This window comes from Microcebus murinus, chromosome 12 (genome assembly GCF_040939455.1).
Source record: "Microcebus murinus isolate Inina chromosome 12, M.murinus_Inina_mat1.0, whole genome shotgun sequence".
In the NCBI taxonomy this organism is placed as follows: Eukaryota; Metazoa; Chordata; class Mammalia; order Primates; family Cheirogaleidae; genus Microcebus; species Microcebus murinus.
Genome location: NC_134115.1, coordinates 8,249,915 through 8,272,401, shown reverse-complemented (window position 1 = coordinate 8,272,401; position 22,487 = coordinate 8,249,915). Strand labels below are relative to the sequence as shown.

The following is a 22,487-nucleotide window of genomic DNA, read 5'->3' as shown; positions in this document are numbered from 1 at the left end:
GAAATGAGCCTCATATGTACATTTTACCCAGATTTAACAATTTTTTACTTTTGACATATTTGCTTTCTCTAACTCTTTTGCTGAATTATTTAAAAGCATTACTTAAATTAAACAATAAATAAATAATTGCAAATATTTCAGTATCTTTTAACAATTTCCTAAATCGTTCAAATATTATCACACTTAGAAGATAATGGTAATTTTCCTTAATATTTCTGATGTCCAGTCCATATTCATGTTTACCCAATCGTTAATGTCTGTTGCAGGTGATTTTTTCTCCAGCCAGGATTTGATGGAGAACCACGCGTTGCAATTTGTTGTTTTGCTGATAACCCTCTGGGGATTCCGGAAAAACCTGGGAGTGAGAACAACTGTCACATCCAACCTGCTAATTAAGCGGAAAAGTTACTTCCTTCGGGAGCATAGGTTTATGGGAATTGTAGTTTTCTGTAGCATGTAACTCCCGCGCAGCACTCTGGGAACGTGTGCCCAGATCTCAGTCTGCGCATGTGCAGAAGCAGACCTAGCTCCTGCCGTCCGCCTTCTCGGGCCTGAGAGTGAGGAGGTACCTGCGTCTTTAGGTCCGTGCGGGGGCAGAGGGTGCGCACCTCGAGTGAGAGCGCTGGTGACGGGGCTCTGCGCGGCCTGGGGACCTCAGGACAGGTGGGCTTGAGTGCGGGGGACTGGTGCAAGAAGCCTCGGGAATCCCCAGGCTGGCCATCCCCTCCCCCAACCCCGCGCGGGGCGGCGGGCTGCAGGGCGCAGCTCGGGTTGAGTCCTGCTCGGCGGAAGGTGCTCGGTACTGGCCAGGGTGTGCAGGACTGCCGGCCCGGGAACGGCATGTGCGTGTATAACGCGATGACGAGCAGGACTAGTAACTAGTGCTATTATTCTGAGAATTAAATAAGTTGTCATCTGTAAAACATTTCGTCAAGTGCCTTAATAAGCATTGTGTAAGAAGTAAGCTGCTGTCATTATTATGAGACACTCGTTCTCATTGTTTGGTATTTTATTTAACCCTCACAACAACCCTACTTGTTATAAACATGCCATTTTTAAAAATGAAAGGAATTTCGTGGGACTGAATATCCTAGGGCACAAACTAGCAGGTGAGGCAGGTAGGGTGCAGATACAGATAGGCTTGACTTCCTGTCCCTCGCTCTTCCTAATTTCTTACCTACCTAAAAGCGAGAGTTGCCAGTACCTGACTAAAACCTTGGGAGCACTTATGCAGAGTGACCTGTCCTCGGATATGATTGTGAAGTGAATATGGACAAATTTCACCATGTGGTAAATATATCCTGGGATTTGTGGAGTCTCCACAGAGCCCCTGGTTCAGATTGAGCTGAACCTTCCTGTGTTGTTCGGGCTGTCTCTCCTCAAAGGCACAGATTGATTGATATTCTAGTGCAGTGCTGTCCAAGAGAAAGCTAATGCAAAACACAGATATACTTTAGAATTATTCAGTAGCCAAAATAAAAACAGTAGAAAGAGGCAGACAAAGGTAATCTTATATTTTATTTAACTGATTACATCCAAAATACTATTTTGTGGCACTGGCCAAACTTTAGGTGTCCATCAGCATGCAGCTAATGGCTACAGTACTGGATAGAATGTTTCTAGTGAATTCCAAGAGTTGGGTGTAGGGTGTGAGATGAAGTTTTCAAAGAAAGTAAATTTGTTTCTCAGGCCCATGTCCCAGCCCCTCTGGAGCAAAGCAGCTCTTAGGATAGGAAAGAGGATTCCCAGGGACTCCTGCCACTTCGAAGAATAGCCCCTTTGATAGAGACCTCTTGCAGAGCAGAATCGAAAGATTTTAGAAAGGAGCAGGTCCTGATTGGCTTCCTCAGTGGCAGTTCTTGATTCCCTGTATAGTGTGAGCCAGACTTCGTAATGTTGCCACATCCGAAAGCCATTACAGACTCTGTGACCATGGATGCTGTGGACTAACTTGCAGAAGGTGGTGACCTGGTGTTGAGAAGAATGGGTGACTGTTGCACTGGACAGAAAACTTTAATAGAGGGCCGGTGAGGCGATCATGTCCAGGGAAGACATAATCAGCTGACAGTCCACACTTTGAGTTGCTCTTATGCCATGTTCGTCACCACATGTGGCATTTAGAGTTATGCTGATGCTCCCTCTTTCCTGATCATAGGGAATAACAAAATGATAGTAGAGGAAGAATTTCTATATTTGAAGCCCAAAAATATTGGGCCTGATGATTTTTGTAGAGTCACCCAGGGCAAAACCAAGAACTAAACACAGTGCTGTTCAACTAAACAGGTAAGTGCCATAAGCATCTTACTGAAAGGACTATTTTTAGAATTGGCCAGTTAATTTTTAGAATTAACCGGTTTAGAATAAAAAGTTTAAAAATATATCCCTTGCATAAAATGTCTCACCTTTATTTTAGAGTTTTCTGTAGAAGCTCTGAGTCAGGGTGTAAAGAGAATCAGAACTTGATTAATATGCTCACATGAGTAGTTTTTTGACATGAGTTTTAGTGAAGGTGGAGAGTTTCATCTCTGTGTATCTGAACTTGTTTAATCCTCTGTTGTTTTATGTTTACTTTTTTGTCAGTCAGAAGGGAACATAAATTGTTAATATATTAGCAAAAACCAGTTGTACCTACTCAGTGAAAATGCGAGTTTTCATCACATGCACATAATCATGTCAGAGGTGCACATATTCAGGTGCTGCCACCTTTGTGTAATCCTTCCCATCCCTTTCAAGAGTCAAAGGAACATTCCTAATTAGAAAGCCATTTCTCCAGCTGGGTGTGGTAAGATTTTTAGGCAAGTGAATACACATGTTCCTTGATTACAATGGGGTTATATCCTGAAAAATCATTGTAAAGTCCAACAATACACAGTGAGTTGGGATCATCTGTATAGGATCTGTAAGGCAGACCAGGTCTCCCATTTCTCTTTCCTCCTCCCCAGCCGAACCTCCACAGCTCTCTGTACTCTTCCTGGAACAGCAAAGAATGAACATGTCTCAGGTGAGTTCAGTTTTAAATAATTGGTTTGTTTTTACAGTGGGTTTTATAAAGGTTTATGTGTCTGTGCATTAACATGGAAAAGTAGAAATAGGAATGAGTCAGACATGTTCATAGGAGATACAGAAATACAGATAAATAGTGAGCAAAGGTGGCATATGGATAGGTGCAGGTCCTGTGACATCACAAATTTACCAGCCTGAGCTTCACATTTATTTCTCAGGTTTTTGATAGCCCTGACAGAGTGTCAGATAGACAATACTTAAAGATTTACATTGATGGGAAAGAGCAAACTGATTCTTCATGGGATGTAAAGATAAATATATTTGTTCTTTAAGTAGGTGATTTGGTTAACAACTTGCCAGATAACATAGAATATGGCCTATACTTGTGCTTCACTAGTTGTGCTTCACTAGAAGTCGAAAACGTTATGCTAAATGAGAACTTGCTCAGTACTGTTTTTCAAGAACTCAAACGCTGGGGTTGAATTAGACATTTTTCTGATGACTCAATAGAATTTCCTTAAAATTACTCTCCATAAGTATTTTGAGTACTCATGATACTCAGGTTGCTCAGCAGATGGTTTAAAATTCTGTCCTCTTTCATATGCTTCCACAGTTTGCGTTCAACTTCAAATCTTCATGTGATGCCTTAGTTTCCCTTCCCACTTGCCTGTGTTCTCTAGTGACCCTACCAGGATTATAATCAAGTCCAGTGGGTGTTGTCTTATCCTTTCCTTACGTGACTTTTGTGCAACACTTGCCTCTATTTCTCTGTCCTTCTGGAACGTTTCCCTGTTAGTGATGTTCTCTACTAGCACTAGCCCTGCTATACCTTCATGGCATCACCTTCTCTTGTCCTTTCAAGTGGCTTATCCCATTTCCATCCTTGGCCCTTTATTTTTCTCTATCTCTGAATGATTTCTCTTGTTTTTTTTAACAGCTTTATTGAGATTAAATTTACATACTGTACCATTCACCCATTTAAAGTGTAGAATTCCATGATTTTTTTTTTTTTTTTAGTATATTTGCAGATACGTACAGATATCACCACAGTGCATTTTAGGATGTTTTCCCTCCCTAAAAAGGAGACTTTGTTCACTGTGTCGATCATTCCATTCCCTCCAAGCCTGGAGCAACCACTCATCTACTTTGCCTCTGTCGATTTGGTGAACGACTCTCTTTATTAATTTTTGTAAGGTGTTTTTGCCTGTTACGAATTCTCTTAGTTTTTGTTAACTGGAAAGATTTTGATTTGCTGGATGTAGAGGATTCTTGGTTAACAGTCTTTTTCTTCCAGCATTTTGAATGTGTTACCATTGCCTTCTGTCCTCCAGGATTTCTAATTATTAATAGAAATCAGCTTTTAATATGATTTCTCTCTTGCTGCTTTCAAGATTGTCTCTTTGTCATTGTAACAGTTTATCACGTGTCCAGATTGGGATTTCTTTCTCCAAGTTTATCCTGTTCGAAGGTTATTGAGCGTTGGGTGTGTAGATGAATCATTTTCATCAAATTTGGGACTTCTTGGCCACTGTTATTTCAAATATCCTTTTGGACACTTTCTCTCCTCTCTGGTATCCTCATTATGCATATGTTGGTAAACTTGATGCTGTCCTACAGTTCATTTTTTGTTACTACTTTTTCTTTCTGTTTTTTACTGTATACTTTCAATGGACATGTCGTCCTGTGGTTCATTCTTTCTTCCACCTGCTCAAATCTTCTATTGAACATATTTGAAAATACTTTTTGGATAAAATTTTTGTTTTAGTTACTATACTTTTCAACTCTAGAGTTTCTATTTTTGGTCCCCTTTTTAAATAATTTCTGTCTTTTTATTGATATCCTTTATTTGGTGAAATATTGTTCTCATATTATCCTTAAGTCCCTATATATCATTACCTCTAGGTTTTTGACCATATTTAAAATAGCTGATTTGAAGTCATTGTCTAGTTAAATCCAATGTCTGCTTCTACAGGAATGATTTCTATTGATTACACTTTTTTCCTGCATATGGGTTTTACTTTCTTGTTTTGCAATTTTTTTTGTTGTTGTTGAAAACTGGACATTTTAAATAAAATAATGTGGCAGGGCTGGAAGAATTTCTCTTCTCCCCAGAGGTCTGTTTTGAAAATTTTCTAGTGACTTTTTAAAAAAACTAATTCAATAGAGCCTGTATTTGTTGTGTGTGGTAGCTGAAGTCCCTCAGAAATTTCCTTAAATGCCTGAAACCAGTAAGTCTCCCAGTTTTTGCTAGGGGACCTGGAAATGCTGGGACATTCCTTCAACAGTCATCCAGGCAGTTTACAACTCTTTTTTAGCCTTCACTTCCTGCTTACTCCAAACCTTCAGATCACCCAGAGGGGACAGTGTAGGGTCTCCTCACATCTTTCCTTGAGCATGCTCACAGCCCTGGGCATGTGCTCAGCCCTGTGCATGTAGGTGGCCTTCTAGATTCTCCAGAATATATCAGAGCTTTTCAAAACCTTAATGGATTACTCATTCCCCAGCTTTTCCTTTTATTAATAATAAAGCTTTTTGATTAGGCTTTTACACCAACTGTTATCTACCACCTCAGGTTGCTGCCAAGTTAAACAATTGCCTTTAAATGTTGTTGACTAAAGCCTTTGAGGATAAGGCTTTCCACGCTGGGGGAGATCTGAGTTAGTTCAAATAGCCTTACATGTGAGGTCTTCCAGGGAACCACCAGATTAGGTCAAATCATGACGCTTTTCTGGGAATGAGGCTTTGACAAAACTCTAACCTAGTTCTGCCTCCTCCAGTCATTGCCAGGCTGCTGCTTTTCACTGTTATTTCAGATAGTTCTCAAAGCAAACACAGAAGGATGGAAAGAGGGAGAGTTAAAATGACACAAGATCACTATTCCTCCTATGATGCAGCTATTTTTCTTATGTAAATGTTCCGCAGATTGCTATAAACTTTTGGTTAGTTTTCAGAATTCTGAGAAAGTTGATTCTAATCTTTGCCAGTTTCTCATTACTTTTATGGAAGAGAAAATTTTCTAGGATCTTTATTTTGCTGGGGTTTTTTTTGACATCACTTCTTAGCTTGAATTTGAGGTCTTTTGTTATGGAAACTTTGCCTTTTCTCAGTTTCTCAGACACTCTACTCTCCTGATTCTATTATTATTTTTCATAAAACTTATACTCTGGCTTTGTGGCCTATACTTTTTCTGCCAGCCTCTTTAATATTTGTAGTTCCTCAAGTGTTGCTTTTGGTACTTTTCTTTCTTCAATCGCTATGTGCTCAAGGAGCTGTCTTATTATCTCCAGTAAGTTCAGTTAGCACGGAAGTTGCTTGTGACTCCTAAATGCTTGTCTTTATCCTAGACCTACCTTCTGGGCTCTTCAGGCATGTTCACACTGGTTAAGGGACAATTTTAGCTTTGTGTTCCACAGGCTGTTACATAGCAGCATGAACAGATCTCTCACTAACATTTCTAACACTTTTTTTCTTTTGTTTCCTAAATATCAGTTTTTTGCATCAAGAAGCTGCTCATTTTGAAATATACATTACAGTATTATTAGCGGTAGTCACTATGCTATGCAGTGTTTCAAAAACTTATTCCTCTTGTCTGACTTACACTTGCTACCCTTTGACCAGCATCCATCCCTGCCCCCTTGCCTCTGGCAACAACCATTCTACTCTCTACTTCTATGAGTTTGAATTTTTTTGATTCCACGTATAAGTGAGATCTTATTTGGGGTATTTGTCCTTCTGTCAATTGAAAATAAAATGTAAAAAAAAAAAAGAAGAATCTGTTCGTACAGCTAGATTGGGTAGCTGCCAAGAAAGTTATTAATAGTTACCAAATGGTGATTGTATCTCCTGTGATTATATCTCTGTTCTAATATCTGCTGCTATTACTTCAGTGCAGGTCATGTTCTCTTATACTGGTCTCTTTGGTTCCAACTCCTTTGTAAGCTGTTCTCTGCTTTTCATGAGCTCTAGATATATATGTTTTTATACATTGGTTTATACCCAACTTTGGCCAGGTGCGTTTCTGGAGCTTATGTGTATCTTCCTTAGCTTCCACGATTTGCAGGGATGATGCCCAGGGAGGGTGTGACTGTCCTAGAGAACTCCCAGGTGTATCCATTGCAATGTGGAAAAAGAATTGTAGAGAGTCTGTTTTGAATTTTTTTGTCTTAAAAAAATGTAGAATTCATAAATATATATAAATGAATCTTGGTACATTAAAAACCTTTTTAACTAATCGAGTAACAAGTTTTAAGACAAAATTAAGTCCGAGAATAAATAGGAAAAGAGTAGTTCTCAAAGGTATTTTCCACTTCACCTAATTATGAACCCTTGAGCAACATGTGTTGTTGCAGGCATCAGTGTCATTCGAGGACGTGACTGTGGAATTCACCCAGGAGGAGTGGCAGCAGATGGGCCCTGCGCAGAGGAACTTGTACAGAGATGTGATGCTGGAGAACTACAGCCACCTCGTCTCAGTGGGTGAGCACGCCTTACCACGTGACTCCCTCTAGAATGTTTACTTTTTAAAAAACTATCAAAACACATGGGTCCTTTATAGAGATAAATGTTATTGAGGCTTTAGATTAAAATGTCTAAGGTAATTGAAACCTTTAGAGAAACAGAAACAATATTTGTGTCATTACCTTACCATTGAAAATGTCAAATGAGCACCTTCATTTGTTGCTTTTGCTGCTGTATCTTTTTCCACCTTCAGAAACCCAAAAGCCCATTGATCCAGTTCATGTACACTCTCAATTATTCCATTTACAGGATATTGCATTACCAAACCCAAGGTGATCTTCAAGTTGGAGCAAGGAGAAGAGCCCTGGTTCCTAGAGGACAAATTCCTAAGCCAGAAGTACCCAGGTGAGTGAGCACTGACAGAAGTAGCCCCGGGGCAGAGAGCACCTTTGAAAGTTTTTTATTTTTAACTGCTTTATTGAGCTATAACTGACATCTCGTACAATTCACCCATTTAAAGTGTACAGTTCAATGACTTTTAGTATATTTACAAATACATTCAGCCCTCTATATCTGTGGGTTCTGCATCTGTGGATTTAACCAACCGTGGGATGGAAACTATTCAGGAAAAAAAAATTTTGTCTATATTGAACAAGTATAGGTTTTTTTCTTGTCATTATTCCCTAAACAATATAGTATAACAACTTTTTACCTATCATTTACCATGTATTAGCTATTATAAGTAATCTAGAGATGATTTAAAGTATACAGGAGAGTATGCATAGGTTATATGCAAATACTACACCATTTTATATCAGGAACTTGGGCATCTGTGGATTTTGGTGTCCTTGGTGGTGGGATTAGGGTCCTGAAACCAATCATTCATGGATACTGAGGGACAGTTGTGTGTGCACACATCACCACAGACAATTTTCATCACCTCAAAAAGAAACCTGTACCCTTTAGTTATCACCCTCCTATCACCGTCATCCCTTTCCGCTCCGGGCAGCCACTAATCTACTTCTGTCTCTATGGATCTGCCTATTCTGGGCATTTCTTATAAATGGAATCATATAATATGTGATCTTTTGTGATTGGTTTCTTTTGCTTAGCATAATGTTTGTAAGGTTCATGTTATAGCATATATCAGTATTTCATCCTTTTTATGGCCAAATAGTATTCCGTTGTAGGAGTATGCCACCTGTTTGTGCATTCATCAGTCAGTAGATATTTGAGGTTCTACCTTTTGGCTATTATGAATGAATAATGCTGATAAAAACATCCATTTCCCAGTTTCTGAATGGACATATGATTTTATTTCTCTTGGGTATATGTCTAGCAGGGAATTGCTGGGTTATGTAGTACCTCTGTATTTATCTGTTTGGGCAACTTCCAGACTAACTAGTGAGTGAGTGCACCATTTCCCATTCCTAACCACAGTATATGAGTGTTCTGATTTCTCCACATCCTCACCAACACTTGTTATCTGACTTTCTGATTCTAGCCACCCTAATGGATGTGAAGTGGTATCTCATTATGGTTTTGATTTATATTTCTATATTAGTCAGCTAGGGCTGTCATAATAAACTGCCATAGGCTGGGTGGCTTAAACAATAAATTCTCACAGTTCTAGAGGCTGACAGTCCAAGATTGAGGTGCTGTTAGGGTGGGTTTCTGGCGAGGCCTCTTTTCCTGGCTTGCAAACAGCCACCTTTCTGTTGTATTCTCACATGCAATGGGGAAATAGAACATTCTGGTGTTTCTTCCCCTTATATGGACACCAGTACTGTTGGATTAGGGCCCAACCCTTATGACCTCATTTAACCTTGGTTACCTCCTTATAATCCTGTCTCCAAATACGTTACACTGGGGGTTGGGGCTTCAACATATGAATTTGGGGGCAGGAGGAATCACAGTTCAGTCCGTAACAATTTCCCTGATCACTAATAGTGTGAAGCATCTTTTCATATGTCTGTTAGACTTTGTGTGCAATAATAAACCATTCCAGGAATTTTTAAAAGTTAGAGTTTTCAATATAATTCCTAGAACAAAAAAGTAAAATTGTGTAGAAGTGAAGCACACTTGCCGAAAGTTTTGTTGTGAAGCCATATAAGCAAATAGCATAACATAAAGATTGAGATAATTTAGATTAAGCACATCTCCCAGTCACTAAATGTAAATGATTGGATCATATTGAGTGTCTAAAAAAGATATCCCTAAATAAGTAACTTAGAAATATTGTTATGAAAGAGTGGTAAAGTTGTTGAGACAATAAAAGTGAAATAACAAAAGTTTCACTTTCTGTTATTATTCACGTTTGAATTTGGGCAATAATACATTAAAAGAAGCCTCTCTAGATCAAGAGCACAGGTAAGAGAAAACCTTTAAGAATTTGAAGGATTGCTCCAAGTAATATACTATCAATATTGATAAAATATAAGATAATAGAGTTCTAAGAACTTAAAATTCATTAGAATTAGGATATCATGATATGCCTCATCTGATTAAATAATAGGTATAGTCAACATTAAGTAAATATGTCTATTGATGACATAAATGACATTTGTATTAAACTAAACCATATATTTGTATATGTGTATACCACATGCAAAGAACAAACCTTTCAATTTCCCATGGAATAACCATAAGACAGTGAACGCATAGCATTAGTTTGAAGAGAAAATCCCAGTAAATCCAGCTAATTAGAATCACCACAAATAATAGTCTCTGAATGTAGTTTGGTAAATCTAGAAACTAATAATAAACAAAGAACTCCACATGAAAATTTTAAAAATTTTCTTTTAGACAGTATACAAAAAAGGAAATCAAATCTAAAATTGCATGATACTTAATGAAATAATAAAGGTAACTGCATATTGGAAACTTCCAGATATAGCTAAATTATTGAACAGAATTTGTAGTCTCCTATTTGTATTAATAAATTAAGCAAGAACAGTAACAAAAAACACTAATGAAAGCAGAAGAATTTAAAAGGAAGAATTAGAAATAAATTTGGAAACTGAGAAACAGAGTGTTCCTTAGAATAAAAATCAATAAAAAGGATGAAGTTAAAATAAAAGCTCAAGGAAAACTGTGCATTGTGTAGACAGCTTCTTTCATGGCGCTGCAGAACAATGGGAAAAGGGATCATGAGGTATCATGTAGACCAAGGATTCAAATCGTTTAAAGACCTAATTATCAGAATAAAACTAGAATTATTTTAGAAGATGATAAATGAGAATTGGTTTATGACTCTTCTTAGGGAAGGATTTAATATAGAAGGCATTAACTTGTATTCTTTTCTGCTTTACCCACTAGCACAGCTAAATATGTACTCACATACAGGCATAACTCAGAGATGCTGCAGGTTCAGTTCCAGATCACTGCGTAAAGTGAATATTGCAATAGATTGGGTGACCCAAAGTTTTTGGATTTCCAGTGCACATAAAAGTTATGCCTACACTATACTGTAATCTTTTAAGTATACAACAGCATTATGTCTAAAAATGTGCATATCTTCATTAAAAAGTACTTTATTGCTAAAAAAAAAATACACACAGATGTGAAGTGAACATATGCTCTAAGAAAAATGGCGCCAATAGACTTGCTCGACACAGGGTTGCCACAAACCTTCAATTTGTAATTCAGTATCTGGGAATGCAAGAAAGTAAAGCACAATAAAACAAGGTATGTCTGTGTGTGTGTATGTGTATCAAACATAAGATTCTGAAGGGTGGAAAGAAGAATGAAGTTGAACAATGAGGAACCTTGGCATCTGAGCAAATACAAGATGGTTAGTATCAGCAGTCTTGTGGGGAACTTGATCTTCCACCTCTTCCGTCCCGAGTTAATGTGGAAGCCTTCTCTTCCATTCTCAGGGTGTCAGCAGAGATTACTGGGGAACCTGGACTTCTGTACCTGCTTGGCAGTTAGTGATGATGAACCCCACTTCTCTTACTGGCATAATTTCAGAGGATGCTGGCTAAAACTGAACATTAATTTTGATAAAGTACAATTTATTAATTTTCTCTTATGAATCATGCTTTTGTTGTCCTATCTAGAAACTTCAAAACTAATAGTAACAGATTTATTCCTGTGTTTTCCTCTAGAAATTTTAAAGTTTCCCTTTGTACACTTAATAGATCCATTTTCTGTTAAATTTCATAGAAAGTATGAGGGATATGTCAAGTTTAAGTTTTTGAAAAGGGGAGTTTAGTTATTCTAGTACTACTTGTTGAAAAGACTATCATTTCTCCATTAATAGCATCCTGCCTTTCTTAGAAAACAGGTGACTTTATATTTTGGGATTTGTTTCTAAATTCTCTGTTCTTTTTCATTCATCTGTGTTTCTTTCCTGATGCCAGTACTACATTAGCTTGATTACTATAGATTGTTAATTAAATTTCAAAGTCAGGTAGTTCTCTGTCATCTTCTCTGTGAATTTATAAATGATCTTAGTCTTTACAAAAAAAGCATGCTGGCATTTCAACTGAGATTGTGTTGAATTTATAGCTTAAAGAGAATTGACATCGTAACAATGTAGAGTCTTCTAATGCATAAACAAAATATTTTCTCCCATTTGTTTAGTATTGAATTTCTTTCATCAGTTTCTTATAGTTTTCAGAACACAGGTGCCAAGGCTTTTTTTGTTGTTGTTTTTTGTTTTTTGGTGCTATGGTTAATGATATGATTTTGCTAATTTCAAATTCCATTTGATCATTGTTTGTTCATAGGCCTATGATGTGTATTGGCCTTGTATTCTGCCCTTGCTAAAAACATTTATTAGTTCAAGGAGGTTTCTGTAGAGTTGTAAATGATTTTCTTTGTGAACTTGCTCTATATCTTTTTGTTTTTATTCTTGTCTTATTGTACTGGCTGATACTTCCAATGCAACCTAGAGTAAAGGTGGAAATAGTGGACATCCTTGTCTTTTTCCTGATCATGGATGGAAAATATTCAGTCTCTCAAGTATGATGTTAACCACAGACTTTTTGTGAATTCCCTTTTTTAGGTTAATGAATGGATTTTGAATTTTGTTAAAATTTTTGGCACTGGCCGGGCGTGGTGGCTCACGCCTGTAATCCTAGCACTTTGGGAGGCCGAGGCGGGCAGATTGCTCAAGGTCAGGAGTTCGAAACCAGCCTGAGCGAGACCCCGTCTCTACCAAAAATAGAAATAAATTAATTGGCCAACTAAAAATATATATACAAAAAATTAGCCGGGCATGGTGGCACATGCCTGTAGTCCCAGCTACTCGGGAGGCTGAGGCAGTAGGATCGCTGAGCCCCGGAGATTGAGGTTGCTGTGAGTCAGGCTGACGCCACGGCACTCACTCTAGCCTGGGCAACAAAGTGAGACTCTGTCTCAAAAAAAAAAAAAAAAAAAAATTTTTGGCACTGATGTATTTGTGTAGTTTTAATTCTGTAGACTATTAATATAATAGATTACATTGATTTTTTTTAATATTTCAAGACTTTTACATTTGGGGACTGAATCTCACTTGCCATGATTTATTTTTTTACATATATATATTTCTGTATACTTTTTTTGAGGATTTTGCATTTATGCTATGAGGGATATTGGTCTTTAGGTTTCTTTTCTTGAATTCCCTTTGTCTCATCTTGCTATCAGGATAATGCAAGCCTGATAAAATGATTTGAGAAATATTCCCTCATCTTGTATTTTCTGGAAGAGATTCTGTAGAATTAGTATTATTTATTCCTTAGATGTTTGGTAGAATTCACTAGTTAAAATCATTTGGTCCTGGAGCTGTTATTTGGAAATATATATGTATATATGAGAACTGTGTATGTGTATATGCGTGCGTGTGTGTGTATGTGTGTGTGTGTGTGTATGGACAACATATGTATTACATATTCAATTTCTTAAATAGATATTGTTCTGTTCAAGACCTCTGTTTTTCTTGAGTGAATTTGATGATTTGTTTAATCCCAAGAAATCTGTTCATTTGATGTAAATTGTCAGATTTATGGGCATAGAGTTTGCAATGTACTGAAAGCTTGAGGCCCACTTCCCAATTCATGTGTTGAAACCCTGAACCTAGTGTGATCTATTTGGAAATAGGCCTTAGGGAGGTAATTAGGTCATGAGGCACATTGTCGAAATTATTTGACATGCTTCCCTTGTGACTGTTTTCTGAAAACTTGTGATTGGCATATTTATAAAACCAACATGTATTTTTAAAAATTATTTTATTGGGTAGAATTGAACAGAATTTTGTAGCAATCTTAAGCCTTATTTACATATGCAGACATAGCTTTTATTTGGTCTCAGTATTTTGAGATTAGATTAGACATTCAGTTAGTAGATCCACCATTATGAAGAGTCAAGTTAATATGTTATGTTCCATTGTAAGTGTCCTTTTCCTTTCACTGACAGCTCCTTTTTAAATAAATGTCTTTTACCTTATTCTGCCATTATGTGCTAACATTTGACATAGAATATTTTCCCTCTGGTTGCAGTATACTTTCACTTATCCTTTCTTTCCAGTTAGATTGTGCAAATAAAGTAGGTTTTCTTTTATAGTAAAAAAAAAAAAAAACAGGAAAGAAAGATAAGAATGAGATTTGAATGCTGTTGTGAAAAGAGGCCATAGAGCTAGCTATAACTCTCTTTTGACTATGCGAGGATATAACAAAAAGTTGGCAGTCTGTAACCCAGAAGAAGACAAGTCTGCAATGCACAAGAATACAAGAACACGACCATGCTTGCACCCAGATCTTGGACTTCCAGCCTCCAGAACTGAGAGAAATAAATGCTTGTTCTTTAAGTTACCTAGTCTATGATAATTTATTATAGCAGTCTAAGCTGAATAAGACAGTTTTTGTTAATGTTTTATCTCTTGAATGTGTGCTGTGTGAGTCCTTACGTTCCCTCTTGCATTTTTGATATTAATAATTTGTGTCTTCTCTGGTTTTTTTTCCTCTGCTGGTTTTTGTCATTTAAAAAAATCTATTTAAAGAACTAAGCTTTGATTTGATTTTCTGTTTTCAGTTTCATTGCCTTTATACTTTACTCTTTTTTTCCTTCTACTTCCTTTAAATTTAATTTCCTTTCTTTGTCTAGTTTCTTAAAGGGGAAATTTAAATATCTGATTCAAGATCTTTCTATTATAAAATTTTTAAGCCATAAATTTGTTTTTGAGTACTGCTTTAGCTGCATCCACAAATTTCTATGTATTTTTTTGTTTTCATTCACTTAAAAATATCTTAATTTTCTGCAAGACTTCCTCTTTACCCATGAGTTCATAAAAAGTGTGTAATTTACATATATTTTGTATTTCTCTATATAAATTTGTGTTTACTGACTTGCAGTATAATTTCTCTGTGCTTGAGATAATCCTTTCTATATGATTTTTTTATACTTGTGAAGATTCATCTTATAGCCCAGAATGTGTCCTATGTTGATCAGTGTTCCATGTACCCTTGAGAGGAATGTGAATTCAGCTATTGTTGAATGTATTGTATCTTCAGGTTTTGGTTATCACAAGTGCTACTTTATTTTTTCTACCCATAGTGTTGGGCCTACCATGTTCTTGCTCATGCCCTAAAACAAGAGATGTGGTGTGTTCTTGCCCTTGCAGATTAAGCCATTTGTTCTATAAATTAGATAAGAATATACTTCCAGGCGGAATTTTGGCAGTGGCTCCTGTTAGCATCTCCCAGTGTATCCCAAGGATGGAACTTTCTCAGGATTCTGTATGATCTTTCCTATGAGCCCCATTTGCCTCATGGAGGGAAATATTACAATAGTGTGAAGATCCTATTTCTGTGGCAGTAGAAGATTAGGTCCCTGCTCAGCCTCTTTGGAACCACAGGAGCATTCCATTTTTGTTTGGCCTGAGTATGGTGGGTATTGTCAAAAATGTTTTCTGTTCTGTTAGATCACCTTTTTCTCAGACCTTTGGTTGGAAGGAACAGGCTTTTCTTGGAGCTTTTTTTTGTCTGTGCCTATTGTTGGCTCCGGATTGTTGGCTTCTTCAGCACCCAGTCTAGAATATATTGGAAGCAGAAAGAAAACCTTTGGAATTCTCCACTGTCATTTCTTAAGTCCTCAGGTCCACTTTCTTTTCATTTTATAGAGTCATCCTATGCTTGTTAATTTTTTTCTTGTCCAGGGATTTTTTGATTATAAGAGAGAAGATGTGGGGAAGAAAAAGGTTACCCCATTTTGGCTGGCCCTGGAAATAATACCTGTTTTTTTTTTTTAAAACAACTTGGATGAGGAGAGAGAAAGAGAGTATCTGTGTGCATGAATTATTTAATCTTTGGAAACATGACCAGAAACAAAAGAATAAAATACATAGCAAAACATGGGTATAAGTTCCTCTCCATGCAAAGTGTAAGATTTATAATATACTCTCAATTTTTCTAATTTTAGGATATTATAAAGTTGATGACCACATTAAAGGGATCAAGGAAAAACAAGAGAAGCCTCTGTGGGAAGTAATATTCATTGATGATGAAATATTGAGTAAAGAAGGACAGAAATTTTTAGAAAACCCATTTAATCTAGGCATAACTCCAGAGTTTTTAGGAAAAATACTCTGTAAATGTGACTCATGTAATATGAATTTACCAGTTATTTCTGAATTAATTTTAAGTGAAAGCAACTATTCAAGAAAGAAGCCTGATTACTTGAACGTATGTGAAAGATTGCAGCTTGATATTAATGGTGAGAAAACTCATGCTGGAGATAAATCTTATGAATATAATAAAAATGTGAAAGCTCACAGTCATAAGAAAGATCACTACCAAGGATTTCAAACTTCGAAGCAATCTTTTGAATGTAATGAATTTGGAAGTGTTTTACATGATAAGACCACCTGTATTACAGCTGGGAGTTTTCCAACAGGAGAGAATTCCTCTAAGGATGACGAATTTAGGAAAAACTGTGATAAAACTAGTTTATTAAATCACATGAGAACTGACACAAAGGAGAAATGCTCTGATCTTAATGACTGTGAGAAATCCTACCACAAAAACACCATTGTGGGATACAAGAAAGATCACATGGCTGTGACACACTATGAACACAATGAAAGTGGGATTAATTTCAGTAGGATGTTACCCCTTACTCAATCTCAGAGAACTTTTACAGGACAGAGTGCTTTTGAAAGCGATAAATGTGAAGAAAACTTTAGCCAGAGTTCAGCCCATATAATACATCAGAAAATACAAACACGAGATAAATCATGTGCATATAATGGATGTACGGATGCCTTCTATCAGAAATTAGACCTTACAATACACCAGAAAACTCCCATAGAAGAGAAATTCTACCAGTCTGGTGAATATAAGAAATCCTTTTACCAGAATACACACTTCATTCAGCATGAGAGGACCCATTCTGGGGAGAAACCTTACCAATCTGAGGAATGTGGGAAATCCTTTTGTTCAAATTCACACCCTGTTCAGCATACTGGAACTTATATGAGGTTCAAACTTTATAAATGTAGTGAATGTGGGAAAACTTTCTGTCAGAAGTCAAACCTCACTAAGCATCTAAGAATTCACACAAAGGAGAAACCTTATGATAACAGTGGCTGTGGGAAATCTTATAAGCCACTCTTCATAGGGTACCAGAGAACAGACACAGAGATGAAACTCTATCAAGGCAGTGAATATAAGAAAACATTCTCCAAGATGGCCCATCTCAAAGAACATCAGAGAATTCACATGGGGGAGAAACCCTATGAATGTACTGAATGTGGGAAAACTTTCTCCAAGACATCACATCTCCAGGCACATCAGAGAATTCACACAGGGGAGAAACCTTATGAATGTAATGAATGTGGGAGATCTTTTACCTATAATTCAGCCCTAAGAGCACATCAGAGAATCCACACAGGTGAGAAACCCTATGAATGTAGTGACTGTGAGAAAACTTTTGCCCATAATTCAGCCCTCAGAGTACATCAGAGAATTCACACAGGGGAGAAGCCATATGGATGTAATGAATGTGAGAAAACTTTTGCCCATACTTCAGCCCTCAGAGCACATCAGAAAATTCACACAGGGGAGAAACTCTATGAATGTAGTGAATGTGGGAAAACTTTCTCCCTGAAGACTCACCTCAGTACACATCAGAGAATTCACACTGGAGAGAAACCCTATGAATGTAGTGACTGTGAGAAAACTTTTGCCCATAATTCAGCCCTCAGAGTACATCAGAGAATTCACACGGGGGAGAAACCATATGGATGTAATGAATGTGAGAAAACTTTTGCCCATACTTCAGCCCTCAGAGCACATCAGAAAATTCACACAGGGGAGAAACTCTATGAATGTAGTGAATGTGGGAAAACTTTCTCCCTGAAGACTCACCTCAGTACACATCAGAGAATTCACACAGGTAAGAAACCCTATGAATGTAGTGACTGTGAGAAAACTTTTGCCCATAATTCAGCCCTCAGAGTACATCAGAGAATTCACACGGGGGAGAAACCATATGGATGTAATGAATGTGAGAAAACTTTTGCCCATACTTCAGCCCTCAGAGCACATCAGAAAATTCACACAGGGGAGAGACTCTATGAATGTAGTGAATGTGGGAAAACTTTCTCCCAGAAGACTCACCTCAGTACACATCAGAGAATTCACACAGGGGAGAAACCTTATGAATGTAATCAATGTGGGAAAACTTTCTCCCAGAAGTCATACCTCAGTGGACATGAAAGAATTCACACAGGGGAAAAACCTTATAAATGTAACATATGTGGGAAAACTTTTGTCTATAAGGCAGCCCTCATAGTGCATCAAAGAATTCACACAGGGGAGAAACCTTATGAGTGTAATGAATGTGGAAAAACTTTCTCCCAAAGAACCCACCTCTGTGCACATCAGAGAATTCATACAGGGGAAAAACCCTATGAATGTAGTGAATGTGGGAAAACATTTGCGGATAATTCAGCCCTCAGGGCACATCACAGAACTCACACAGGCGAGAAACCCTATGAATGTAATGAATGTGGGAAAACTTTCTCTAAGACATCACACCTCAGAGCACATCTGAGAACTCGCACAGGGGAGAAACCCTATGAATGTAATCAGTGTGGGAAGACTTTCTCTGAGAAGTCATATGTTAGTGCACATCAGAGAATTCACACAGGAGAGAAACCTTATGAATGTAATATATGTGGCAAACCATTCGCTCATAATTCAACACTCAGAGTACATCAGAGAATTCACACAGGTGTAAAATCCTATGAATGTAATGAATGTGGAAAAACTTTCTCCCAGAAGTCACACCTTAGTGCACACCAGAGAATTCACACAGGGGAGAAACCCTATGAGTGTAATGAATGTGGGAAAGCTTTTGCCCAAAATTCAACCCTCAGAGTACACCAGAGAATTCACACAGGGGAGAAACCCTATGAATGTGAAGAATGTGGGAAAAGGTTTGTCCGTAAGGCAGCTCTTAGAGTACATCACACCAGAATGCATACCAGAGAGAAAACCATAACCTGTAATGAATTTGAGAAGCCCTGAAGAAACTGATACTTTACTATATAATATGCAGTAGAGAAACTCATCTCACATAGACTAGCAAATTGCTCTCTTAACCATTTCCGTTTCCACTGGGCTCATAGCTTGTCAAAAACTCCCAATCTTTTGTTCATCCAGATGTGGCTGACCATAGAATGTGATGTTAATGATATATATTACATTTAATCCTGGCCCTTGAAATAAATTACCTTACATTCTTCCTGGTCTATGTTAAGATGGAGTGGAGATGATTTCTACAGCAAACTTGGATCCTCTGTGTTGAACATGATAGAACACAAGGTCAAAGAAGCTAAAGTCTGAAAAATTGTGTAGAACTGAATTCTCCACTTACTGATACTTATCAGTTAGATTTTTTGTTTTAAGTAAAAAGTTTATATTCTGTTGAGCTCTTACAGGTTTGGACTATTAGATACACATAGTTTAGCCAACTCTCTGTTAGAGTGGGATGAAACCCTATGAATATAATAAATTTTAGAAGAATTCAACTTATCATTGGATATTAGAGACTTTGCATGAAGTAGAAGACTGTCAACATCCTGAATGATCTGAAGCCTTCACTACAAAGCAGAAAAATTCAAATTTCAGGGAAAAACACAAAGCCTTCATCACAGAGTGAACTATATTAAGAAACAAATAATCAGAATAAAATTTTATATTTTGAATAACATTTTTCAACAAATATTGAAAGTCTTTTTTCAGATAATTTTTTCTGAGGAAATGCGTCAGTTTCAGAATTGAAGATAAAATCTTTGCCTAGAACTGATATACTAAAACTTGTATGTAATATCCAAAATTTTATAGTAAATATATGAGAAAATATTTATGTATAGAAAACCTCACTGTTGAATGTGAAGTTTTAAAAATGGAGGAATGACCTGAATTCTGTGGCCAATAAACGTTTGTGAATAGTCTAGAGCTATGTAGAACATCCATATGAGTCTCTGTATAAACAGGTGATTTATTATTACTGGTGATTTCTAGTAGGAACCAACAACCACACGTGTTCTGCATATGTCCGTTTCTGTTTCTGAGTGTGTCCTCTGTTGGCTTCCCTCAGCTTGATGCTGATACGATTTCGATCTGCCCACTGTGTCTGAATATTAGTTTTGCCCTTTTTTTCTAGGACCTTGGAGATCCATGAGATTTCCCAAGCATTCCCTATGTGTGTGGCTGGACGGTAGTGGTGGTATTGAGTCTTACATTCATTTTGGGGGCCTTCATTTTATCCCACCCTTGTGGTTCATTTTGCACTGAATGATTATAAAACAGGTTATCTCCTCAGCCCCCCTTGTATGCATATAGCCTCTGCATCTGGTCTGGGATCTTTTTTCCAACATTTTGAAGCCTGCTCACACTGTGTATTATAAACTAGTGGTATTTCTACAAAGCTGAGATGGCAGGTTTTGGAATTGGAATGAAAACAACTACTTCATGGCAGAAGCACAGCACTAGTACTAAAAAACAGACTTACTTGTGGTAAAACAATATAATGTATAAGCCAAGAAAACCTTTGGTCATTCTGCCATCATTTTAGCCCACATGGTGTGGTCAGCACAGAGAAGAAAGTAAAGTCATTTCTAAAACCTGGACCACAGAATTTCTTTCAACCCTTTCTGCAAGTTTGATCTGGTAGATTAAGCACAAGGACAATAAATCATTTGACTCTCTGAGAAAAATTTCCCTAATCTTTATCCCTTTTTTATGCTGTATGAAGGGAAAAATGATGATATATCTTTAGCATTAATTGGATAACAGGTATTTCTTTGACATTGGGTTGTTATCAGTTAATGCAGTACCAAAAACAAGAGCCAGGAGTAAAAGCCTACCATTGGATGAGGGTTGTGTCATTGAACCCCCACGTCAGAGACTGGATCATTACTCCTGGCAGAAAGGTACTATCAACTAAGGGGATCTATTTCCCCTTTCTTAGTTTCTGACACCTTGATGTAACTTGAGTTTATTACACAGTGTCCAAAGGGAAATGAGAGCCAAAAATCATGCTTCTACATGCTCAATTTTTAGAAAAGTATAGATGAAAAGAAACTTAACCCTGTGTACTTTTTTTAAAAAATGAAACTTAAATTTACAGAAAAATTGCAATGATCATTTCTATATACTCCTCACCCAGTTTCCATTAATATGTTACTGTGGTACATTTGTCATAACTAAGTAACATCGGTACATTATTAACTAAACACTTTTTTTTTCCAGATTTCACTAGTTTTTCCCTAATGGCCTTTTCAATTCCATGATCCTACTGGTGTTCAGAAAATGATACCCTAAATTGCAGGCCTCAGAAGCAATGTTTTTTCTGACCTTCTCTGCCCTCCTGTTTCTCAGCCTCATTCCCAAAGCTAGCCACAGAAACTGTAGAATACTTCTTGCCCAAGGTGGGTTGTATTAATAGAAACCAGAATTCTTTTTCCCCAGAGCCGGCTATAAAACCTAAAAATGTTACTCTTAACTTTCCCCTGCCTTTCTGTGTAGGAACTGGCCATAAAGAAATTCCCTGACCTACCTTGTTTGATTATAGGTCATGAGACCTTCATTCCAGAAAGGATTCTGCCCCAGACCCAGAAGGAAGGAATGCTGCACAGAGAGGCCAAGAACAACCTAGACAGACAGGCTTTGCTGGGTTCCTCCCTGCTCCCCTCAGTCTATTACTATTAGATATGCTCTTTTTGTCCAATCATATATCTGCACAGTGGTCTTTTGTTATAAGAGTGCCTGCTGTGCCCTTTGTGATGGAGAGGATAGGTATCACACCCTACCACTCCTACAGTCCCAACCAGGATCCCATATTGCATTTGGTTGTCCTGTCTCCTTAGCCTCCTCTGGTCTGTGGCAATCTCTGACCTCCCATGTTTTTGATTACCTTGATAATTTGAGGAATTCTTATCAAATATTTCATAGAATATTCCTCTTTGGGGACTTGTCTGATATATATATATATATATATATATATATATATATATATATATATATATATATATATACACACACACATATATATACATATATATATATATTTATATTTTAATAATTGCACTGGTGTTAGTGTTTGGTAGGAAGACCACAGAGGTAAATGTCATTCTTATACATATGCTGTCAACTGATGCTAATCTTGATCACCTGGTTGAGGTAGTGTTTGCCAGGTTTTTCCACTATAAAGTTACTTCTCCCTGCACTTAATAGTTTTGTTGGTATAACAACCTACTGTCTATGCCAGTCATCCTCAAACTACGGCCCGTGGGCCACATGCTGCCCACCAAGGACATTTATCCGGCCTGCCAGGTGTTTTTGCCTCTGCTGCCTGTCCTGCTTAGCAGCCGACTCGTCCCGGGCCCACAGTGCACACTCTCCAACGGTCTGAGGGACAGTGAACTGGCTCCCTGTTTAAAAAGGTTGAGGACCCCTGGTCTATGCAATGAGAAAGTTATATAAGCATTCTCCAGTTTACAAATGGATTGTAGATGTGACACTCATTTGCTGGATATT

The 22,487-nt window shown here is 37.4% G+C and overlaps 1 protein-coding gene across 3 annotated transcripts; it reads left to right on the top strand.

The window, feature by feature from the left end:
• Positions 1-511: 511 nt before the first annotated feature.
• Positions 512-21,912, top strand: ZNF658 (zinc finger protein 658). Of its 3 annotated transcripts, none has more exons than XM_076008492.1 (5): positions 512-663; positions 2,943-3,001; positions 7,353-7,479; positions 7,771-7,866; positions 15,862-21,912. In XM_076008492.1, exons 2-5 carry the CDS (start codon positions 2,987-2,989, stop codon positions 18,969-18,971), a joined length of 3,348 nt encoding a protein of 1,115 aa, XP_075864607.1. In that variant the 5' UTR covers positions 512-663; positions 2,943-2,986; the 3' UTR covers positions 18,972-21,912. The 3 variants fall into 3 exon arrangements, with proteins under 3 accessions (XP_075864607.1, XP_075864609.1, XP_075864608.1); XM_076008494.1 differs by having other exon boundaries at positions 513-581; XM_076008493.1 differs by lacking the exon at positions 512-663 and adding an exon at positions 670-2,283.
• Positions 21,913-22,487: the final 575 nt, after the last annotated feature.

Bases quoted from the DNA above. Each gene is read 5' to 3' on its own strand.
- ZNF658 (XM_076008492.1), top strand. The intron at 7,480-7,770 runs GTGAGCACGCCT...TTCCATTTACAG, and splicing joins CAGCCACCTCGTCTCAGTGG to GATATTGCATTACCAAACCC. The intron at 7,867-15,861 runs GTGAGTGAGCAC...TTCTAATTTTAG, and splicing joins CCTAAGCCAGAAGTACCCAG to GATATTATAAAGTTGATGAC.